Source organism: Neomonachus schauinslandi, chromosome 15, assembly GCF_002201575.2.
Source record: "Neomonachus schauinslandi chromosome 15, ASM220157v2, whole genome shotgun sequence".
NCBI classification, from domain to species: Eukaryota; Metazoa; Chordata; class Mammalia; order Carnivora; family Phocidae; genus Neomonachus; species Neomonachus schauinslandi.
The window spans coordinates 19,110,256-19,128,522 of NC_058417.1; the positions used below are offsets into that span (position 1 = coordinate 19,110,256).

At 52.5% G+C, this 18,267-nt stretch overlaps 1 protein-coding gene across 1 annotated transcript in view; it reads left to right on the forward strand.

The window, feature by feature from the left end:
- The first annotated feature begins 32 nt into the window (after nt 1–32).
- RAB11FIP4 (RAB11 family interacting protein 4) overlaps nt 33–18,267 on the forward strand; it is a 110,250-nt gene continuing 92,015 nt past the window's right edge. The window contains exon 1 of the mRNA XM_044921644.1: nt 33–191. Coding sequence (XP_044777579.1) covers nt 33–191 — 159 coding nt within the window. The remainder of the gene's footprint in view (nt 192–18,267) is intronic.

Sequence of the window (18,267 nt, forward strand, 5' to 3'; positions counted from 1 at the left end):
GCGGGGCTCGGGCTAACCCCGGGGCCGGCCGGATGGCGGGCGGCGCGGGCTGGGCGGGCGCCCCCGCGGCTCTGCTGCGCTCCGTGCGCCGCCTGCGCGAGGTGTTCGAGGTGTGCGGCCGCGACCCCGACGGCTTCCTGCGCGTGGAGCGCGTCGCGGCGCTGGGGCTGCGCTTCGGCCAAGGCGAGGAGGTAAGGGCGCCGTGTCCCCGGGCCCCGCCAGCGTCCCTTGCCCTCTACCCGCCCGGGAGGGGCCCCGCCGGCGCCAGCCCCTAGCCCCCGCCCAAACGGGCGCCCCTTTCCCCCCCCCCGGGCCTCCCTTCCTGCCCCTCCGGCTCCCCGGCCGGGTAGGACCCCTGCTTCTCCCCCCGCCCCGAGCACCCGCGGCGGCGAGCGTCACGCGGCACGCCCAGGGTGGCTTCCCTGCCCACCTTCCCTCCCCCGCAGTGCGGGTCCCTCTGATGGCTGTGAGAGCCCACCCGATGTTGGGGAGGGGGGCAGGAGCTGTCAGAACCCGGCCCCGGGGCCGCCCCGGGTCTGTGAGAACGGAATTCCAGGACGCGGTTGTGGGGGGGGCGCTTGCGCCCCACTGGGCCTCAGCCAGGGGGTGGAGGGGCCAACTAGGGGCGCTCTGCAGCCTGACTGCACCCACCGTGCGCACAGAAGGAGGATGACACTTGGTGACCCCTCATTCGGGCTCCGATGGGCAGGCCTGGCTGGCAGCTGGCTGTGTTAGCGGCGGCAGGCCAGCCAGAGCCAGGCTTGTGGGGGGCAGCCGAGCCAAGTGTCTCCTGTGGTAGGCCCGCGTCTATTCAGGGGAAGCAGGAGTTCCGTTGGTTGTTAGCAGGGCAAGACTCAGAGGGTGGGTGTTGCCAGCGGGGTGGGCAGAGGAATATCAGTAAATGCCCGCCTCAACCAGTGTCCTCTCCTGCCGTGGGCACAGGGACTGGTGACTGGCAGGGAGGGCAGGGCACCCACCCTCCTGTCACTGCCCACTCTGACCTGCTCAGGGTTTTCTCCTGGGAACAGAAGCCCTGCCTAGTGAGTTTCCAAGGCCACTTAAGGCCTCAGGCTCTGCATGGGGAGCATGGGGGCCGAGGGCATCAGATGGGCCACTGGCTGGCATTCTCTTCCGGGAGCACCTCAGGCCTAGTCCATGGGAGAAGTCAGGACGTGGTTAGGTCGACCCATGCCTCTCTGTCACCTGGCAGAGGGGAGATGAGAGATAATCATCTCTCCATAGCACCCGGGCATGGCCGGGGTTTGGGAGCAGTAGGTGGAAGAGGAGGAGGCAGGTATCAAGTTTGAGAACCAGGTACCCCATCCCAGGAAGCTCAGTGCTGTGGTTCCTGTGGGAGCCCACATTTCCTGCAGCCATCCTGATCCTTCTCCTTCCCCAAAGGCCGGCCAAGCTCCTCACCCTCACCAGTGGCTCCCTCTGAGGCCAGCTGAGCAGCCGCCTTAGCATGGGGAGAGCCCCAGCACCCCTCTCAGGACGCAGGGCATGGGGCAAGGTATCTGCCTGGCTCTGCTGGAGCCTGGAGTTCCAGAGCAGCAAAACAGTTCTCCCCGCAATCTGTGGGAGGCCACCTGAGCCCCCAGCAGGCATCACCACCTTATCCCCGAGCTGGACAGCTGCTGTTGTTGGAATCTTCTCCCTCCCTCACTCTTAGAGCCAAACCCGCTTGCCACAGAGTCATTGCACTTCTGCACAGGGACTCACATGGGTCTCTCTTCTATGTGGCAGCCTTTCAGTATTTGAAAAGAGCTCTCCTGCTCCCTTCACTCCTTCCCATCCACTCCTTCCTGTCTTTACTCCTCCGGGTCGAATACCCCCTGTTCCTGAAGCGCCAGCCATTTCCATATGACCCGGCAGGGGCCAAATCTATGGCTTATGGCCCTGGAGCTGCCATCAACTAATTGTGGGACTCAGTTTTCCTAGTAATAACACAGAGGGCCTGGGTCAGGAGACCCCCCAGGACTGCTCCAACCCCAGCATCTGACACAAATGCAGGTGGTTCAAGGTGAGGCTGCCTTTTGCGTGGTAGACCACACTTTCCATTCATATTGACTTTCTGGCCCCCCAAGCCCTCAGGGATCTTTCTTAGAAACCTCTGCCAAACCAGGATTCCCCTCAGTCCTGGAGAAGGGTCAGTGATTTCCTTCTTTTTACAGCATAATCTTATGCAGTTTATATGCACAGTAGGAAATGAGAAATATGGGCAAGCAAACATAAAAGTGTTATGTTCCCATTTCCCAGGCAGCTCTGCTGTGACACCTTGGTCACATCCTTCCAGCCCCATTTCTCTGCTTATATGTAGATTTCCCTCATAAAATGAGATCATGCTGTGCATACTGTTTTGTCACCTGATTTTTTTCTAGTAAATGATCAGCACTTTCAGCTTCAGTAAATTTTCATCTCATTTAATATGCAGACCTTATTCACATCTCCCTGTTTGGACCCAAAATGTCGATTTTTACTGTTTTGTGTAAACCAGTTTCCTCTCTAGAACTGTGTGATGCATCAGTTGTTGTGACTTAGGTCTCTCTACTCTAATGCAATTCCTTTCTTTAAAAAAATCTTTTTTTAAAATTTTTTAAAAGATTTTATTTATTTATTTGAGAGAGAGAATGAGAGAGAGAGAGAGAGAGAGAGCACATGAGACGGGGGAGGGTCAGAGGGAGAAGCAGACTCCCCGCCGAGCAGGGAGCCCGATGTGGGACTCGATCCCGGGACTCCAGGATCATGACCTGAGCTGAAGGCAGTCGCTCAACCAACTGAGCCACCCAGGTGCCTAAAAAAATCTTTTTAATAATCCTGACTTGTTGAAGAGATCAAGCCTCTTGTCTGTGTCAGTGATTTCTTGAATCAAAACCTGTTACTTGGCCCTTATTCTGATTAAATTTCATCTTGTTTGTTTCATCCCATTGTAATAGATAATAGAATTTAAAATCCTACCTCTGACACTCTCAAATGCTATGCTTCGTGCAGGCTGGAGAAGCAGGTGCTTAATGTCTGAATCCACAGGCTGAAAGTAAACACAGGGCAGGACCACGGACAGGGCCTAGTAGGGGCGGTTCTACTCACACTGTATTGTCAATTGAGACCCACAAACATTTTGCTTCCCTACTCAATACAAGGGAGGAAAGTCATTTCTCCACAGGTAGGGATCCCTTCAAAATTCTATGTGCTTGGACAGTTTCTATTTCATTTGTACAAAAATCAGGTGGAGACCCTGATTCCCCAAGCCACTGGTGCTCGAGGGTGGATAACAGTTGTTCATTAGATATGGGGTTTGGTGAACCTCTCAGAGCTGGTTACCCACATTTTACCAACTACTCCCAGAACACCAGGGATGCCAGAATCCTTTGCACACATAAAAATATACTAGGTTGTAAAGTATAAAATAAATAACCATGAGGCCATACTAATAAAAGTAAATGATTGAATGAATGAAAAAATAAATACTAGGTGAATTTCCCATACAGAATAAATAATTTATGTAAAAATTCCCCCACAAGGGGGGTAGAGTGTAACTCCCCTCCCCCCCCCGTAAGTGATGTGTCAGATGTGCACAGTGACTGCATTCTAAAGAGCACAGTATGGAAAGGGGGAAGGAGTAACTTTCCAGCAGAGAAGCCTGAGAAGCATGACCTCAGCCACACGATCAAGGTCAACATCAACAGTGAAGTCATGGAGACAGTGTGTACCCTTGATGTGATGTCATAAGTGCCACTTTACCTCTGTGGTCTTCCTCCCCAAACCCATAACCCCAGTCTAGTCATGAGAAAAATACCAGACAAACCCCAGCTGAGGGATATTCTGCAAAACACCTGATTAGTATTCCTCAAATTTGTCAAGGTCATCAAAACCAAGGAAAGTCTGAGAAACTGTCACAGCCATGCAGAGCCTAAGGAGACAGAACTAAATGTGATATAGATGGGATCCTGGAACAAGGATAGGACATTAAGTAAAAACTAAGGAAGTCTGAATAAAGTATGCACTTGAATTAGTAATGATCTTATGTATATGTATATATAAGGTTGGCCTCTGACATCCCCCTGATTTATTGGCTTAGGAATCATAGTAGAAAAGAGAAGACAAGAAAACTTGATGAAAACATGAGTACCTAAAATTGAGAAACAAAGATTGACTTTTTAAAGAATACAAAGATAAGGGGAAACACCACTGTCCAAATCCTGAGAGTCCCGATATGTGGGAGCAGACTATGATGAGTACGTAGAACTATGGTCTGAAACCATGTTGGCTTCTTATGTCTTGCCTTTTTTTTTTTTTCCTAGCCTTTCTCGGCCTCTGTTTACTCATCAGGGATGATAATAGTCCCCATTCCATTGGGTTATCGTGGGGCTTGAACGAGCTTGTATATGGGACGTGCTGAGTCCCGGCTCTGTGGGTAGGCACATGTCAGGACTGCTGCTACTTTTGTTATGATTGTCTTCTAAACTCCTGCAAGCACCTTTGCAAGGCTGTTCTGGGCCCCGGGGTTCTCTAGGGTTGAGGTCCAGGTCTGGGACTAGTCTGTGTTGCTCTCAGCCCACCCTCCTCGTCCGGCTCAGATGGGCTAGCCCCTCAGCAGTCTGAGGACGGAAGACCTTGAAAGCAGCCAGAGATGGGCCACACTCCCTGTCATATATTCTTGTCCTTTTTCCAGTTTGAAGATGCTCCTTCTTGCTAGAAAAACTGGAAACAAAAGTAGTTGAGTGGCATCCCTGCCCTCTGTTAACAGAGCACCAGTTCCTCTTAGCTGTGGGCCTGTCCTTCCTGCTGGGAACGGAGAGCCACTCCAACGTCCAAAAGGGTGTTGTTCATTATTTCGGGGAGGTAACTCAGCTTTAGCCAACTACGACTCATCTATAATTTCCCCCTTCTTTGCAGCCGCCCCAGATATGGCCAGAAGCCACTGGGGCATGGGGCCTCCTTGTTCGTATTGGGCAGGAGATGAAATAAAGGTCCTGGCGGGGCTCCCTCAGTCCCCAGGTCCCCCCTGCACTCGCAACTGCCACGAGAGAGATGCTGGTGCTGCCTGACTCTCTGAGTTGGCTGAGGGGTTGGAGGGCTAGGGCAGGACAAAACTCCTTAGGAGCCAGCCCTGGGTGGGGGTGGGGGCGTCCAGTGCAGATTCGTGAGTTGCCAGGGGCGGGAACCCTGAACTAGAACTGCGGTCTGCCCAGGAGAGTGGATTGGCTGCTGGGAAAGAAGCAACCGTGTCCCCCATATCTGTGGCTGGAGCTTGGGAGGTAGGGAAGGGACAGGAAGAGAGGAGCCAGATCAGGAAAGGCTCAGCCATTCTCTGTAACTGGTGGGAGAAGCCGGGCAGCACGATTGGACGTGTGTCTGAGAACAGAGGCTGGCTCTAGCAGGCGACTGTGACATACGGTCAGAGAGGAAGAGGGTCTGGACTTGGGCAGGGGTGGCGGGCAGAATTGGCAGAGGCCCAGAAGGCCTGCAAAGCCCCAGCAAGTCACTCCTGGATGGTGCAATTCAAGCCTTTATTGGTGAACAGACCCCCTCTATGTGCCCCACCCTAATGGGGACATGCTCCAGATGACAGAGCTGACAGCACAGAAGGAACGCCTAGGTCTTCCAAGCTTCGAAGAAGACGTAGGGGTGCCTGTGGCCCATGAGCGGGGAGCAGAACAGGAGTGGGCCACAGAGACCTTCTCTTTTCTACACTTCTGCTCCTGCTGGGTGCTCCCTAGAGACTGTGGTCCCTCAGGCATAAGGAGTGAGCACAAGGTGCCGAGCTCTGGGGCTCGGGGCCGGGGAAGCCCTAGCTGGGGTGTGGCACCCTCCAGCCTCTGACCTGCCCGCACCACAGTTCGGCTGTGCTGGGAGGAGGGGGCATGTGAAGACAGCCCACGGGGACTGGTCCATCTTGTCAGACATTCTTGAAGTGGCCTGCATCCATGGGGCACACCTCTCTGGGTTATAGCTTTCTTCCCCGGATACTGGGTTCTAAAGAAGACGAAAGCTCCAGGTAGTGGAGGACTTGGTTGCAGACAGATGTGGTTGGGTGCCAAACGGGGGACTAGAATCAGGCCTTCCAAACAGCAAGTTGTGCCGTCAGCGTAGTTCCAGTGGCTGGAGAATCTGAGCTCCCCGTGGGTGCTGGGCCTCCACCCTGTGAAGTAGGACTTGCCCCCTTTCACAGGTGGTTGCTGTGGGGCTCCGAATTACCAGCCTGGGCAGGTGGCATGGCAGTCAGACCTGGCCCCAACTCTGAGGCCCAGGAACGTCCCCCAGCTCCGGGGAGAGAATCCAAGAGGCAAAGAAGGAGAAAGGAGGTGGGGTGGTGGAAGCAGAGCCTGGGCGGCAGCTCTTTGCCCATAGCCAAGGGGTCCCCGCATGCCTCCCCGGGATGGCGGGCTGAGAGAGGGAGCCCAGGAACCTGGTGGGGGGGGGCAGATGGCTGAGAACGCACTCCTGCTCCCCTGGCCGGGGGGATGGGGGGCCCACCGCCACCTGCACTGGGCAGCAGCCCAGCCTTGGGGGACAGTGCAGATTCGGGGCCAGTGACCTACTCTGCGCAACTTGGTGCTGGCCGGAGCACCCGTGTTCCCAGGTCCATTTTGCAGACTTGGCGGGCGAGGCTCCTGCCAGACCCTGGAGTAAGTGTGTAAGGGAAGGGGGCTCCTCTGCCTCCTGCTACCGTGGGCCCTATGGCCCCCCCAGCCGGCCGTCAGTTCCACCGCTGGCCCCGAGCACTGATGGCCGGCCCGGAATGCAGTTAGAGCTGGGCCAGCCGGGGTAGGGAGGGATGGGGGCGATGCCTGCTGACCTGGAAACAGAATGAGTGTCACCAGTGCATTAACTGCTGTCTCCTTGCACGCACACGCGCACATGCACACGCACACACACACACACACACAGACTGGGTGAAGGCCCTGAAATTTTTATAGCGTAGTCTTAATGGAAATACCTTTTGCGTGTGGGGGTTGTCTTAATATATGTTTCCAGGTTAAAAAAATGTTTTTTTCTCTCCATTAACATCTTGCATGCCTACTATATGCCAAAACTCTTCCAGGCACTGGGAAACCAGGGTGGCCCAGAGCCGGACAAGAGACAGGCAAAGACATAAAAATGGCTATCAGGTGGTGTGAGGTATGAGGAAGAACCAAAGTACCGAGACGAAGCCAAAGGAGGATTTTTTTTTTTACAATTTTATTTATTTATTTGAGAGAGAGAGTGAGTGAGAGAGAGAGAGAGGGCACGGGCTGAGGAGAGGTAGAGGGAGAATCAGGCTTCCCGCCAAGCAGGGAGCCCTATGCGGGGCTCGATCCCAGGACCCCGGGATCATGACCTGAGCCGAAGGCAGAAGCTTAACCGACTGAGCCACCCAGGCGCCCCCCCAAAGGAAGATTTTTGCCCCTAGAATGACTGGGGGAGGCCTCTTCTGTCACAGGGGCACAGGGAGGTGGAGCGTGGAGTGACGTGGGGCACCAGCTGGGCCCGCACATATCGGCAGGTGGCTGACCCAGGCAGAGGCAGGAGCAGGCCGGGGGGGGGGGGGGGTGAGGGGGGGGGCAGGCGGCGGGGGCGGGGGGGGGCAAGAGGAGTGAAGGGAGACGGGCTGGGTGAGAGATGCTGGAGGCACAGAGCAGGGCAGCAGCGGAGAAGCGGCCAGATTTGGATACAAGAGCCCACGGGAAGCAGGGTGTGAGAGAAGGAGAGAAGTTGGAGAATCTGCTGGCTGGGGAAGAGTGAGGCGGGAGGCAGGCTGGGCGCCGAGTCAGGAGATGTGCCTGGCGTCCATGAGGAGACGTGTGCCAGCATCGGGCGGACGAGTCCAAGGAATGCACCTCAGGCCTGCTCCTGCTGGCTGACCCTTGCCTTCCTCCCTCCTCTTCTCCCCCGGCCCTTCTGTCTCACTGCCCACAGCAGAGAAGTTTTCTGAGGGAAAAACAGAGGACCTGGTTAAGGTGTGCTTCAGCCCCCTTTACAAGCCAGGCACAGGTTGGGGTCCCAGGGCCTCAGCCGGGCTGTCTTGGGGCATTGCGCCTCACTGTCTTCTGTCCGGGAGGCTGACTGCTCATCTGCCAGCCTGTCAGTCTGAGGGCTCCTCCTCGCCTCCTCCCTGCACAGAGTAGGGACTGGCCAGCGCCATGGTTTGTTGCTTGAATGTGCTGTTGACATGACTGCTGGCCCTCTCCAGTGGACTCTCACTGGAGCCATCCCCCAATTAGACTTGGGGCTCTATGCTGTTACCCCATTCCCAGCATCTTCTGATCCTTGGAGACCCCCACCCCTGGAGACATACCTTAGGACCACCACCCCACCACCCCTGGGTCACTGCTGAGGGACCCCTTGTTCATGGTTGCATGCTCTTGGGGAGAGGGGGAACAAAGCAGCTCAGGATCCAGATGCTTGTACACTAGGGACGCAAGAGGAGAGTAAGCCTCTGTCCATAGCCCAAACGATAGCTATGAGAACCTCTAAGTTCCCTGTAGACCTGACCTAAGACCTTGAGTCTCACCCATGTCTCATTTGCTGTGGCACAAAACTCAAAAAAGATGGTCACCTTCCTTCAAACGCAGGTATCGATTGCCCATGGCCTCTGGTGGCCACTGTCCCCAGGAAGATCCCAATCTAAGACCAGTACACACCTGGACAGGATAGACAGGTAATCAGAGGGCTGATTTATACCAAAACAAAAACCAAAAGGAGGGAGTAGGGTTGCATTCAGTGCTTGTGTGACTCTAGAACAGCCCCACTGAGAGTTGGGGCTTCCCTGCCTCCCTAGGCAAGCCCATTCTGTCCTGACAAGGCTCTGGCTGAGTCCTCTCTTGCACAGTGAGCTAAGGTCTGTCTCCTGGAGCTCTGTCCTTTGCTCATCCTTCCTTCTCCCGATCCACGCAACCATCCACCTGCACATTTGACAGTGCACCCACTTAAACATCCACTCAGCCCGCCAGCCAGCATGTACCTGCTCATCCATCCATCCCAACATCTGCCTCCCCATCGACCCATCTACTCATCCATTCGTTACACATCCATCCATTTGTCCATCCATCTGTTCACCCACCTTTCCACCAGCCTCCCCTGCCTATCCATTCATCGTGCAACCAGCATTTCCAAGTATCTGCCAGGCCTGAGGCCTAAGCACAGATCCAGGGCTGGGGACTGGCATTTTCAGGGAGTGACATGTGGCCGTATGGAGAGAAGGCACAGCCAGGGTGGGGAGGGTGAGGGCTGGAGCTGGGGCCAGATGGTGAGCTTATGGAGTCGTGGATGGGCAGCGACACCCTCCCCTCCTTGGAGTTAGCTGGTTTTGATTTCTCACTTCCCACATTGGCCATTGGGTCTGGAGAGGGCTGAGGCCTTACTGTAAGAAGCGAAAGCCTAGGTTATTGTGAAGTGCTTATTATGATGGATGGACCTGTCTCCTTATCTGTAAAATGGGGGTCATGTTCTGAGAACTGGAGACAGTGTGGAAAGACCAGCATGGTGCCTCTTGGCATCCTTTCTTTAGGATCCTTTCTTTACTCCGTGACCCTTGTTGGCATCCCTGCTGCTCTCCATCCTGGGAGTGCACCTCTGACCCCTTTCCTCTGCCTGGTACTTTTCCAGGCATGGGCCTCCCTGGTGCAATGGCCAGACTTTCTCCCACAGCCATTAGTGACTTTTCTGTGGACGGAGGGGATGAAGAAATGATCGGTGCAGTCTGCCTTCATAGTTCTCATTCTCTTTCATCCTGGAAGCAGCCCCGAGAACCGGAGAGGCAAAGGGAGCTGTCCAGGGTCCCACAGTAAGTGGGGGTGCTGGGACATGAACCCAGGTCCGTCTGGCTCTAAAGCGGCCTCCTTAGTGCCTCCAGGGTTCTTCCAGGGTGAGGGGAGGGGGAGGATGATCAGATCGGAGTTTCAGCAATTTGATATTGGAGAAACCTCAAATCCGAGGCTTTGTCTGGCTTTCTAAATCTGGGGTGGCCCCGGTTCAGGGGCCGGAGCAGTGCCTGGCCGGAGCCATAATTAGAAGCAGGTTTGTAATCTGCAGGGCAGTGGGGGGCACCGCCGGGAGCCCCAGATGGGCCCTGCAGGCTGGGCTGCCCTGGCTGCGATGGAAGGGCAGGTGGCAGCAGGAGCTGAGGTTTTAGGGCTGAGAGGGGCTGCCGGCAACCACACCACAAATCACGCATCTCCACTGCTTCACGTGGGTTTCCTGCCAGGTGCCCCTCTGCCATCCTCCGGGGCCCCCAGGCGGGTAGGGCAGGGGCAGGAGGCCAGGCTGGCAAACAGGGCACCCCCCCCCCGCGCCCTGTCCCCATTCTCCAGGCTCCTTCGTCTTCTTGGCCCACACTGCAGGCCCTTCCCGGCCACGAAGGCCCTGTGGCCCTAGCCAGCCTTGACCTCCTTTTGCTCCCCGTGCGTCTACCTCCCCCCAGCATCTCAGTTCAGGCCAGGCCACTGTCACGTTCGGTCAGGGCACAGGCTTTGGGCACTGGTCTACCTTCTAGCTGTGTGAATCAAAGTTACTTAACCTCTCGCGGGCTCAGCCTCACCAGTAAGGCAGGGATAATATTAGTGAGCTCTTAACCCCATGTGCGACACAGAGTAAATGTCATAAATATTTGTTAATATCACTATTACCACTAAGTCTTGGTTTTCTGGGTGGGCTGTCCATTTTCATTCTTTTAGGGATCTTTTTGAGCACCTGCTCTAGGTCAGGTTTGGGGCTAGAGGGCATAGCAGTGAGTAGGATAGGGTTCCTTCCCTGAGGGGGTCCCCCCCTGGGTGTGGGTGTCAGGGGGCTGTTCTAAGAAGTAAGTCAGGGCTCCCCTCTGTGCCCCGGGCAGCACTGGAGACTTGTCTAGCTGTGCTTGCGAGTGAAGACAGGAGATTCACTCTGTTGGAAATGGGAAAGCTTTCCAGGGGTGACAGCGGGGTGAGTCTTGAACAGGTCGGCCAGGGCAGATGGGAAGGATGGCTATGCCAGGAGAGACACCTGCCGGGCAGGTGGGATGGCAGGTGGGAGAGGGACCGAGCTGCCAGGCAGGTGGGGGCCAGGTGGGGAGATGGCTGGATGAAATGTTGAAGAGTTGGAAGCAGAGCGATAAGGTGGCTCTGCTGTGTTTTGGACAAGCCCGCTGCAGTAGCGCAAGGCCGAGGGAAAGGAGGCCAAAGCGGAGGCCACTGCCCCAGTGCAGGGGCAGGAAGGAAGTGGGGGAGGAGATGGAGAGAAGGAGAGGGTCAGAGGGCGGCTTCCGGGCTGTCCACTGGACTTCCCAGCGCTGCGCTCAATGAACAGGGAAGAGCGTCAGCTCATGTGTGTCCCAAGCCCCCCACTTAGGGGCTGGCTGAGGGGGGCCTGAGCACAGCTCGAGGATGTTCACACACCTGCACAGCTCACGTGGCTCATGAGACCTGCCCTCACCCTCAGGAGTCCCTCCCAGGACAGCTGCTTTTTTACTTCAAAACCAAAAAAGTTCCCAATATTGTTGTCAGTGTATAACAACCTTATAGGATAAGAAAGCTAACCAGCACCAAACTGTATGCACATACCTTAATATCCACATTGTGTCCTTGGCAGTGACCCACGTGTGGTTGTGACCAGTGCGTAGGAGCTGTTTGGCCCCTTTCCACCTAATGCTATTTCCTGGGCCTGAGTCCTCGAGGGAACCATGTCACCTGTCTGCTTAAGCCTGGTCCCAGGATTGGTCCTCTCACCAGCCACTCTTAATGTTTCCACAGACTTCTGTCCACTCTGCACAGCTCACTGAGCCTGGCCCACCTGGAGAGGTACCTGGGCTGGCTGGCCAACCCCTGGCCCCTGAGCTGGAAGGGGGAGGGTGGAACCCAAAGGGAGCTTTGCTCGCAGATGATGCCCCAAGAGAGTGGAGGGGGGCTGCTGGAGGGAAGAGTCCTGGGCCCTTCCCCTAAGCCTTCCACCTGCACTCCACACTGGGCTGGCCTCCCTCAGTAACACTGACTGTCCCCTGTGTCCCAGCCTGTCTGGGCTCTGTTCCTAGCCCAGTGCCCGGCTGCCAGCCAGAGGACTGGCCTCTCCTGTGGGCTGACCCTGAGTGGGTAGGGCCAGGAGACATCTGCTGCCATGTCCTGGACACTGAGTGGTGGAGTCAAGAGCCTGTTTGCCCACTCATCCGGGCAGAGGCATTTGAGAAAGGAAAGTCACCCTTTCTGGGGCCATCCGATGGTCTGGTCATTGGTTTCTCCCTATCTGTCCCCTCCCCTGTCCTCCCCTCCTCTGATATGATTTGCATGAGAGTGCCTGTTTCTTTTCTCCACATTAACAACAAACCTGAGTATTATTTTAAATTTGTTTTTGCCAGTTTAATGGGTATGTAACATGTAATAGTATTTCAAACTTGCTCATGGGTTCATTTTTGATCGCTGAGAGTTTGCATTTTTCCCGTATTGCTACTTGTTCTTGGTATTTCCTTCTGCATAAACTGTTTCGTCCATCTCTTCTGAGTGCTAATCAAGAGGAACTTTTGTTTTGATCTTTGTATTTTTAAATTGGTCCTTAATATTTTTTCAGAACAGTTTGTCATTTTTTTCTTACTCTTGCTTTCCTTTTGTAATTTGTTGATCACATTTTATTACTTGAAAATCTTCCTACGTTTGACTATTTCTGTTTTCAATTATATCATATCTGCTTTATTTCTAATTATATTTATCATTTTCTTAGTAGTGTAGGGGCCAAGGGCAGGCCGCCCCAGGATGGGCCACTTTGGCATGAAGATTATTTTGAGTTAAAATACCATCAAAACCCAGCAGATTCAGGAACAACTCTTTACTGCCTGGCCCCCACCTGCCTGGCAGCTCGGTCCCTCTCCCACCTGCCTGACTGCCTAAAAAGAATTTAGATAGAAGACCTACTCTATCTATCACCATAGTTAACTACCTTATGATGTGAACTGGGTATGGGAGACAGGGAGGAGCCTGGCAAGGCCTGTTTGATCAAAGTCCTCTCAGTCTTACTGCTTTTGAGTGGTCCAAACATCTGTTTACCAAACATCATTTACTCTTTTTCATCTTCCTGTGAATTTCATTCCTTCCTTCTGAAGCCCCAGACCCCTACCCCCTTTTCCTCAGTTCAGGATGACTATATACCTCATTTTGCCTGACTGTCTTTGGAATTTCCATGTCTGTGTGGGTTCCCCATAAATATGAAATGAAATTTGATTTTCTCCTGTTAATCTGTCTCATGTCAATTTGATTCTTAGTCCAGCCAGAAGGACCTTGAAGGGCGGAGGAAATTCTTCCTCCCCGACAGTGTTAAGAACTTATTTCCCATCTCTAGCAAGAATAAATAAGCTGCCTTCTTTTCAAACCCCCCAATTTGTAAAAAAAAAAAAAAAAAAAAAAATTTTAACCCACTTGGAATTTTTTTTTTTAATTTTATTTATTTGAGAAATAGAGTGTGAGCAGGGGGAGGGGCAGAGGGAGAAGCAGACTCCCTGCTGAGCAGGGAGCCCGATGTGGGACCCTGAGATCATGCCCTGAGCTGAAGGCAGACGCTTAATGCCTGAGCCACCCAGGTGCCCCCCACCACTTGGGATTTTTATGAAGTTCATCCAACATTCAGTTCTATTAATATTTTTAATTTATTTCTAAACTAGAACTGAATTCCATTAGTTTATCCTTTCCTGTTTTTTTCTCACCCTTTATGTTCAAAAGGAAAAGTTAAAGAATATGATGAACACCCAAAAAAATGCTTCTGAGATTCACCAACTGTTAACATTTTGCCACATATGCTTTTTCTTTGACTCTGTCGGTGATTATCTATCTATCTGTAATTTATCTTCTTCGGTGTTATTTTGTTTCACAGAAGCATTTAAAGTAAGCAACGATGTCTTGACAGTTCCCCCATAAACACTTGGAGTATAAGAACAAGGACAGTCTCGGGCACCTGGGTGGCTCAGTCGTTAAGCGTCTGCCTTCGGTTCAGGTCATGATCCTAGGGTCCTGGGATCGAGCTCCACATCGGGCTCTCTGCTCAGCAGAAAGCCTGCTTCTCCCTCTCCCTCTCCCACTCCCCCTGCTTGTGTTCCCTCTCTCGCTGCGTCTCTCTCTGTCAAATAAATAAATAAAATCTTTAAAAAAAAAAAAAAAAGGACAGTCTCCTAAATAAACAAGTGTCATCATCATGCCTGAGACTTACTATCAGTTCAACAGCATCATCTAAAATTCAGTCCGTATTCAAATCTCCCGGTTTGTTCTCAAACCGTCCTTCCTAGCTACTTTCTCTTTTGATCCAAGATCCAATCAGGGATCACATATCACATCTGGTTTGTCGTATACCTCTTTCATCTCCTTGAAATTAGAAGTATCTCTGATTTTTTTTTTTTTTTTTGGCTTTCATAACATTGACATTTTCTTTCAAGTCCAAGCCAGCTGTCCTATAAGCTGTCCCATAATCTGGATATGTCTGTTTCCTTGCATTTTTGTCAAGGAGAGGTGACAGTGTGTACTTCTCAGAGCATCACATAAGAAGACACATGATACCAGTTTGTCCCTTTATTGAGTTTAATCACTTGGTTAAGGCCCTGCCTGCCCGATCCCTTCAACATAATGTACATTTCCCCCTTTATAATTAATGAGCAATCTGGGGGATGGTGCTTTGAGACAGTGTAAATATTTGGTTCCCCAACAGCTTTTCACACAATGGCTTTAGCATCCACTGATGTTCCTTGCTTGTGTAAATTGCACTGGTAGTTGCAATATGGTGATTTTTTCCCAATTCTGTCATTTCTTCTAGAGATGGAGTGTTGTTCAGTAAACCCCCTTTTCTGAGTATCATTATGAACTCATGGATTCTTTTCTTTCCAGTGTGTTATAATCCATTACCATCATTCTTATTTTTGATGCTCAGAGATATCTTTGTTTTGTTTTTAATGTAACATAAAATTTTGATCATTAGTTGGCGTAAAATATTATTTTGGTGTAAAATATTTTAAAATTGAGACATCAGTCATCATTACCTTTAAAAAATGCTCTCTGATATTCTTCACCATTTATGGATTTTTAAAGTACATGACACATTTTCAAGGTCTTTATTTGGTATTGCTTTAAATTTAGTAAATTAACCATCTTTAGTATATGTTTAATTCTCCCAATAGGAGCAAAATATTAACATTAAAAATAAATGTCTTACAATTAGGCTAAATTAATGTTTAATATTTAATGTGTCTTGTTACTACTGAAGATGAAATACTTTTTTCCCATTGATTTTTTTTCCTAGCTGCATGTCACTAGCACATAGAATGCAATTGATTTTTGTAAATTTATCTCATAACTCACCACCAGTCTGTACTCATTTATTACTTCTAGTAATTTTCTGGCCGATTTCTTTGGATTTTCTAGGTAAGCAATCATGTCCTCTTCAGAAAGCAATAATTTTATCATGTCTTCCTTTCCTATGTTTATGACTCCAATTACTTTTGCTTCTTAGTTAGATGGGAGTCACCAGCATTTTTAGAGCTAGTTGGACCAGGAGTGGGCACGGGACGTTGCTCTAAGTCAGGAGGGCTTGGGAGTGAGGCATGCTGGGATGGTGACCACATGGCCCAGCTGCAAGTTCAGGAGAACAGGCTGCTGTTGCCGCGGAGGGGGACTAACTTAGAGGAGAGGGGCTGGTGGTCAGGTGTCTTGGCTGTGGATCGGTGGGGGACTCCAGCCTTGAGAGGCAGGCAAGCACAGGCAGAAGCAGCACAGCAGGGGGTTGGCCAGGCTGAGACTACTTGGCTGGCCACATTGCACCGCAGAGCTGGCCTTGGGCATCCGGAAGCAGCCGGTGGGGCTGAGATTGTTCCCTGCGTCCTTGCTCTGGTCTGTGACTAGTTGGTGGAGCCAGTGAGTATAAGGGTTGGTGGGGCTGGCAGAGGCAAGACCCCCCCATCCTTTTCTTACTGCTCTTTTAAATGGACTGACTGTCCATTACTGCCATTAAGTAGGATGTTAGCACCTGGGTTTAGGTTTATAATCCTCAGCATGTTAATAAAGACCACCCTCTCCCGGTCCCATTTTCCTTTCTCTGTTAAATGCGTTCGTGATGTTGGCTATTTTCCCAGTTGATGCAAAGCATATGCCTGGAAGGGGGAACCTGACTGGCCAGGCCTGACCAGGAGCCCATCCCCAGAGGCTGGCCCCAAGCTGCCTGGAGTGGGAGGGTGTAGTCCCCCAAAGGAAAGTCAAGGCACACCTACCAGGTGGGGGGCAAGCGATGTTGGGTGGCGAGAAACGACAGACTGCAGGGCAGCCCAGCCTCTTAGCCACCCAGTGCTCTCCATCCCCAGCCTGCCCGGGAGGAGCAGGACGGGCGTTTGCGTCTGTGTTTCCCCGGGGAAACAGACTATAAGGACAGCAGCTGGGTTTGTGCACTGCTCTGGGGCACAGAGCAAGGGCATAGTAAGTGTTACTTACACATCTGGGTGAGTGAATAAATGAAGTGCAGAGGGACCAGCCCAGACCCCAGGCACTGGCTCCTACTGAGCTCTGCCCTGAAGTTTTCCATTGGTAAGCAAATCCCTCTCTGCCTTTGGGGGCTGCCTGATGAAGGTTTAGGGGCCCGAGGGCTTTGTGGTGAGGACCCAGGCTCTGGGGCTGGATAGGTCAGAGGTCAAGTCCCAGTGGCTTGCTGGCTCTCTGACCTGGGCCAAGTCTCTGTACATCTTTGAGCCTCACCTGTGAAATGGGGATGCGACAATGCTGTTCTCCTTGACAGTGGATTGAGAGAATGAGGCGAAGCCCTTAGCACAGTGCCTGGTGCACTCTAAGCCCTTTATACGGGGGACTGATTTTTATGAACCCTCTGTAGCTGAAGGGACATTTAGAAGAAGATGTATGGCGCTAGTTATACATCTAGTTATACCCTGCCACATGCCTGTGCACCTGCTGCCCCCGCACCCGTGTGTGTGTCTGTGTGTGGCCCCAGGTTGTTGATGCCCATGACGATGGAGAAACACGTGAGCACAGCTCTGTGATGGGCACTATGCTGGCCACCAGGGATACAAGAGGGAACTGAAAAGGCAGTCCCACACAGTAGGAAGGAGTATGGGCTCTTGGAATTTGAATTCTGGCTCCATCCCTTCCCAGCAAGTCCTTACTCTCTGTGCCTCAGTGGCCTCATCTGTAAAATGGAGCTAGTAATAGAAACTCCTTCATCAGCTTGTGACGCGTAGATGGGTTACTGCATGTACGCCCGGCTCACACTAACTGCTCGTAAGTGTCATTGTCCCATTGTCACATTGTATCATTTTCATCATTGCTCTTATTCAGCGAGCTCTCAGCCCAGCTAGGGAGCCAGCCAGGACCCATCACAGCCCTGGAGAGGTTGTGACCACTGTGATCGGAGTCTGCCCAGGCTTTGCTATCACCCCTCCTTCCACTGCTGCTGGAATATTCCCCCCACAGCCCCCCAACCACCCTATTGCCAGCCTCAGAGGGCATGTGGCAGGCTCAAAGCTCGAAGCCCGCAGGCCTGCTGTCCCTGGCTATGTGACGTCACCGGCCACTCTATCAGGATTCCCCTCCCAGGTGTCGTCATCAGACACTCTGGGGAGGCCTTTGAAAATGCAGATGCCAGACACGGCCACCAGACTCAGCAGGCCTGTGTTGGGAGTGTCTCCCATGCTACCGCCCAGAGGCCGTGCAGGCTCCAGATCAGAATCCCAGTCGCTGATGCTCCTGACCCTGTTTCCTGGTCTAGTAAAAGAGGCCAGGAACTCTCCCTTCAAGGGCCCGTGTGAGGGTAAGTGAGGTGCCTCAGGGGCTCCCAGAATGGTGCCAGGAGCCCTCTGAAAGTGGCCCTCCTCCTTCCAGCCCAGGGCTCCAATCTACTTAGTTTGGGGGAGAGGTATACATTATTATTTCTTTTTTAAAGGTTTATTTATTTGAGAGAAAGAGAGCATGCGCCAGCAGGGGGAAGGACAGAGAGAGAGAATCTTCCAAGCCAACTCCCCACTGAGCCAGAGCCCCATTCAGGGCTTGATCCCACGACCCACAAGATCATGACCTGAGCTGAAACCCAGAGTCGGACACTTAACCGACTGAGCCGCCCAGGCGGCCCCGGAGGTATACATTATGAACAAGGGTGCAAATCATGTATGAGCCCTCCTGCCTCTGCTTCTTCCTGCTTTGCTGTCCCGAAGAGAAATGTACCTCTGCAAAGAGCTCCCTCAGAGCAATGGATTCAACTGGCTGGCCCTAAGGAACTTCCCTGGTGCTCTGCACGGGGCCAGCCCCTGGGAGTGCAGGGCCTCCTCAGAGGAGAAGGGATGGTTGCAGC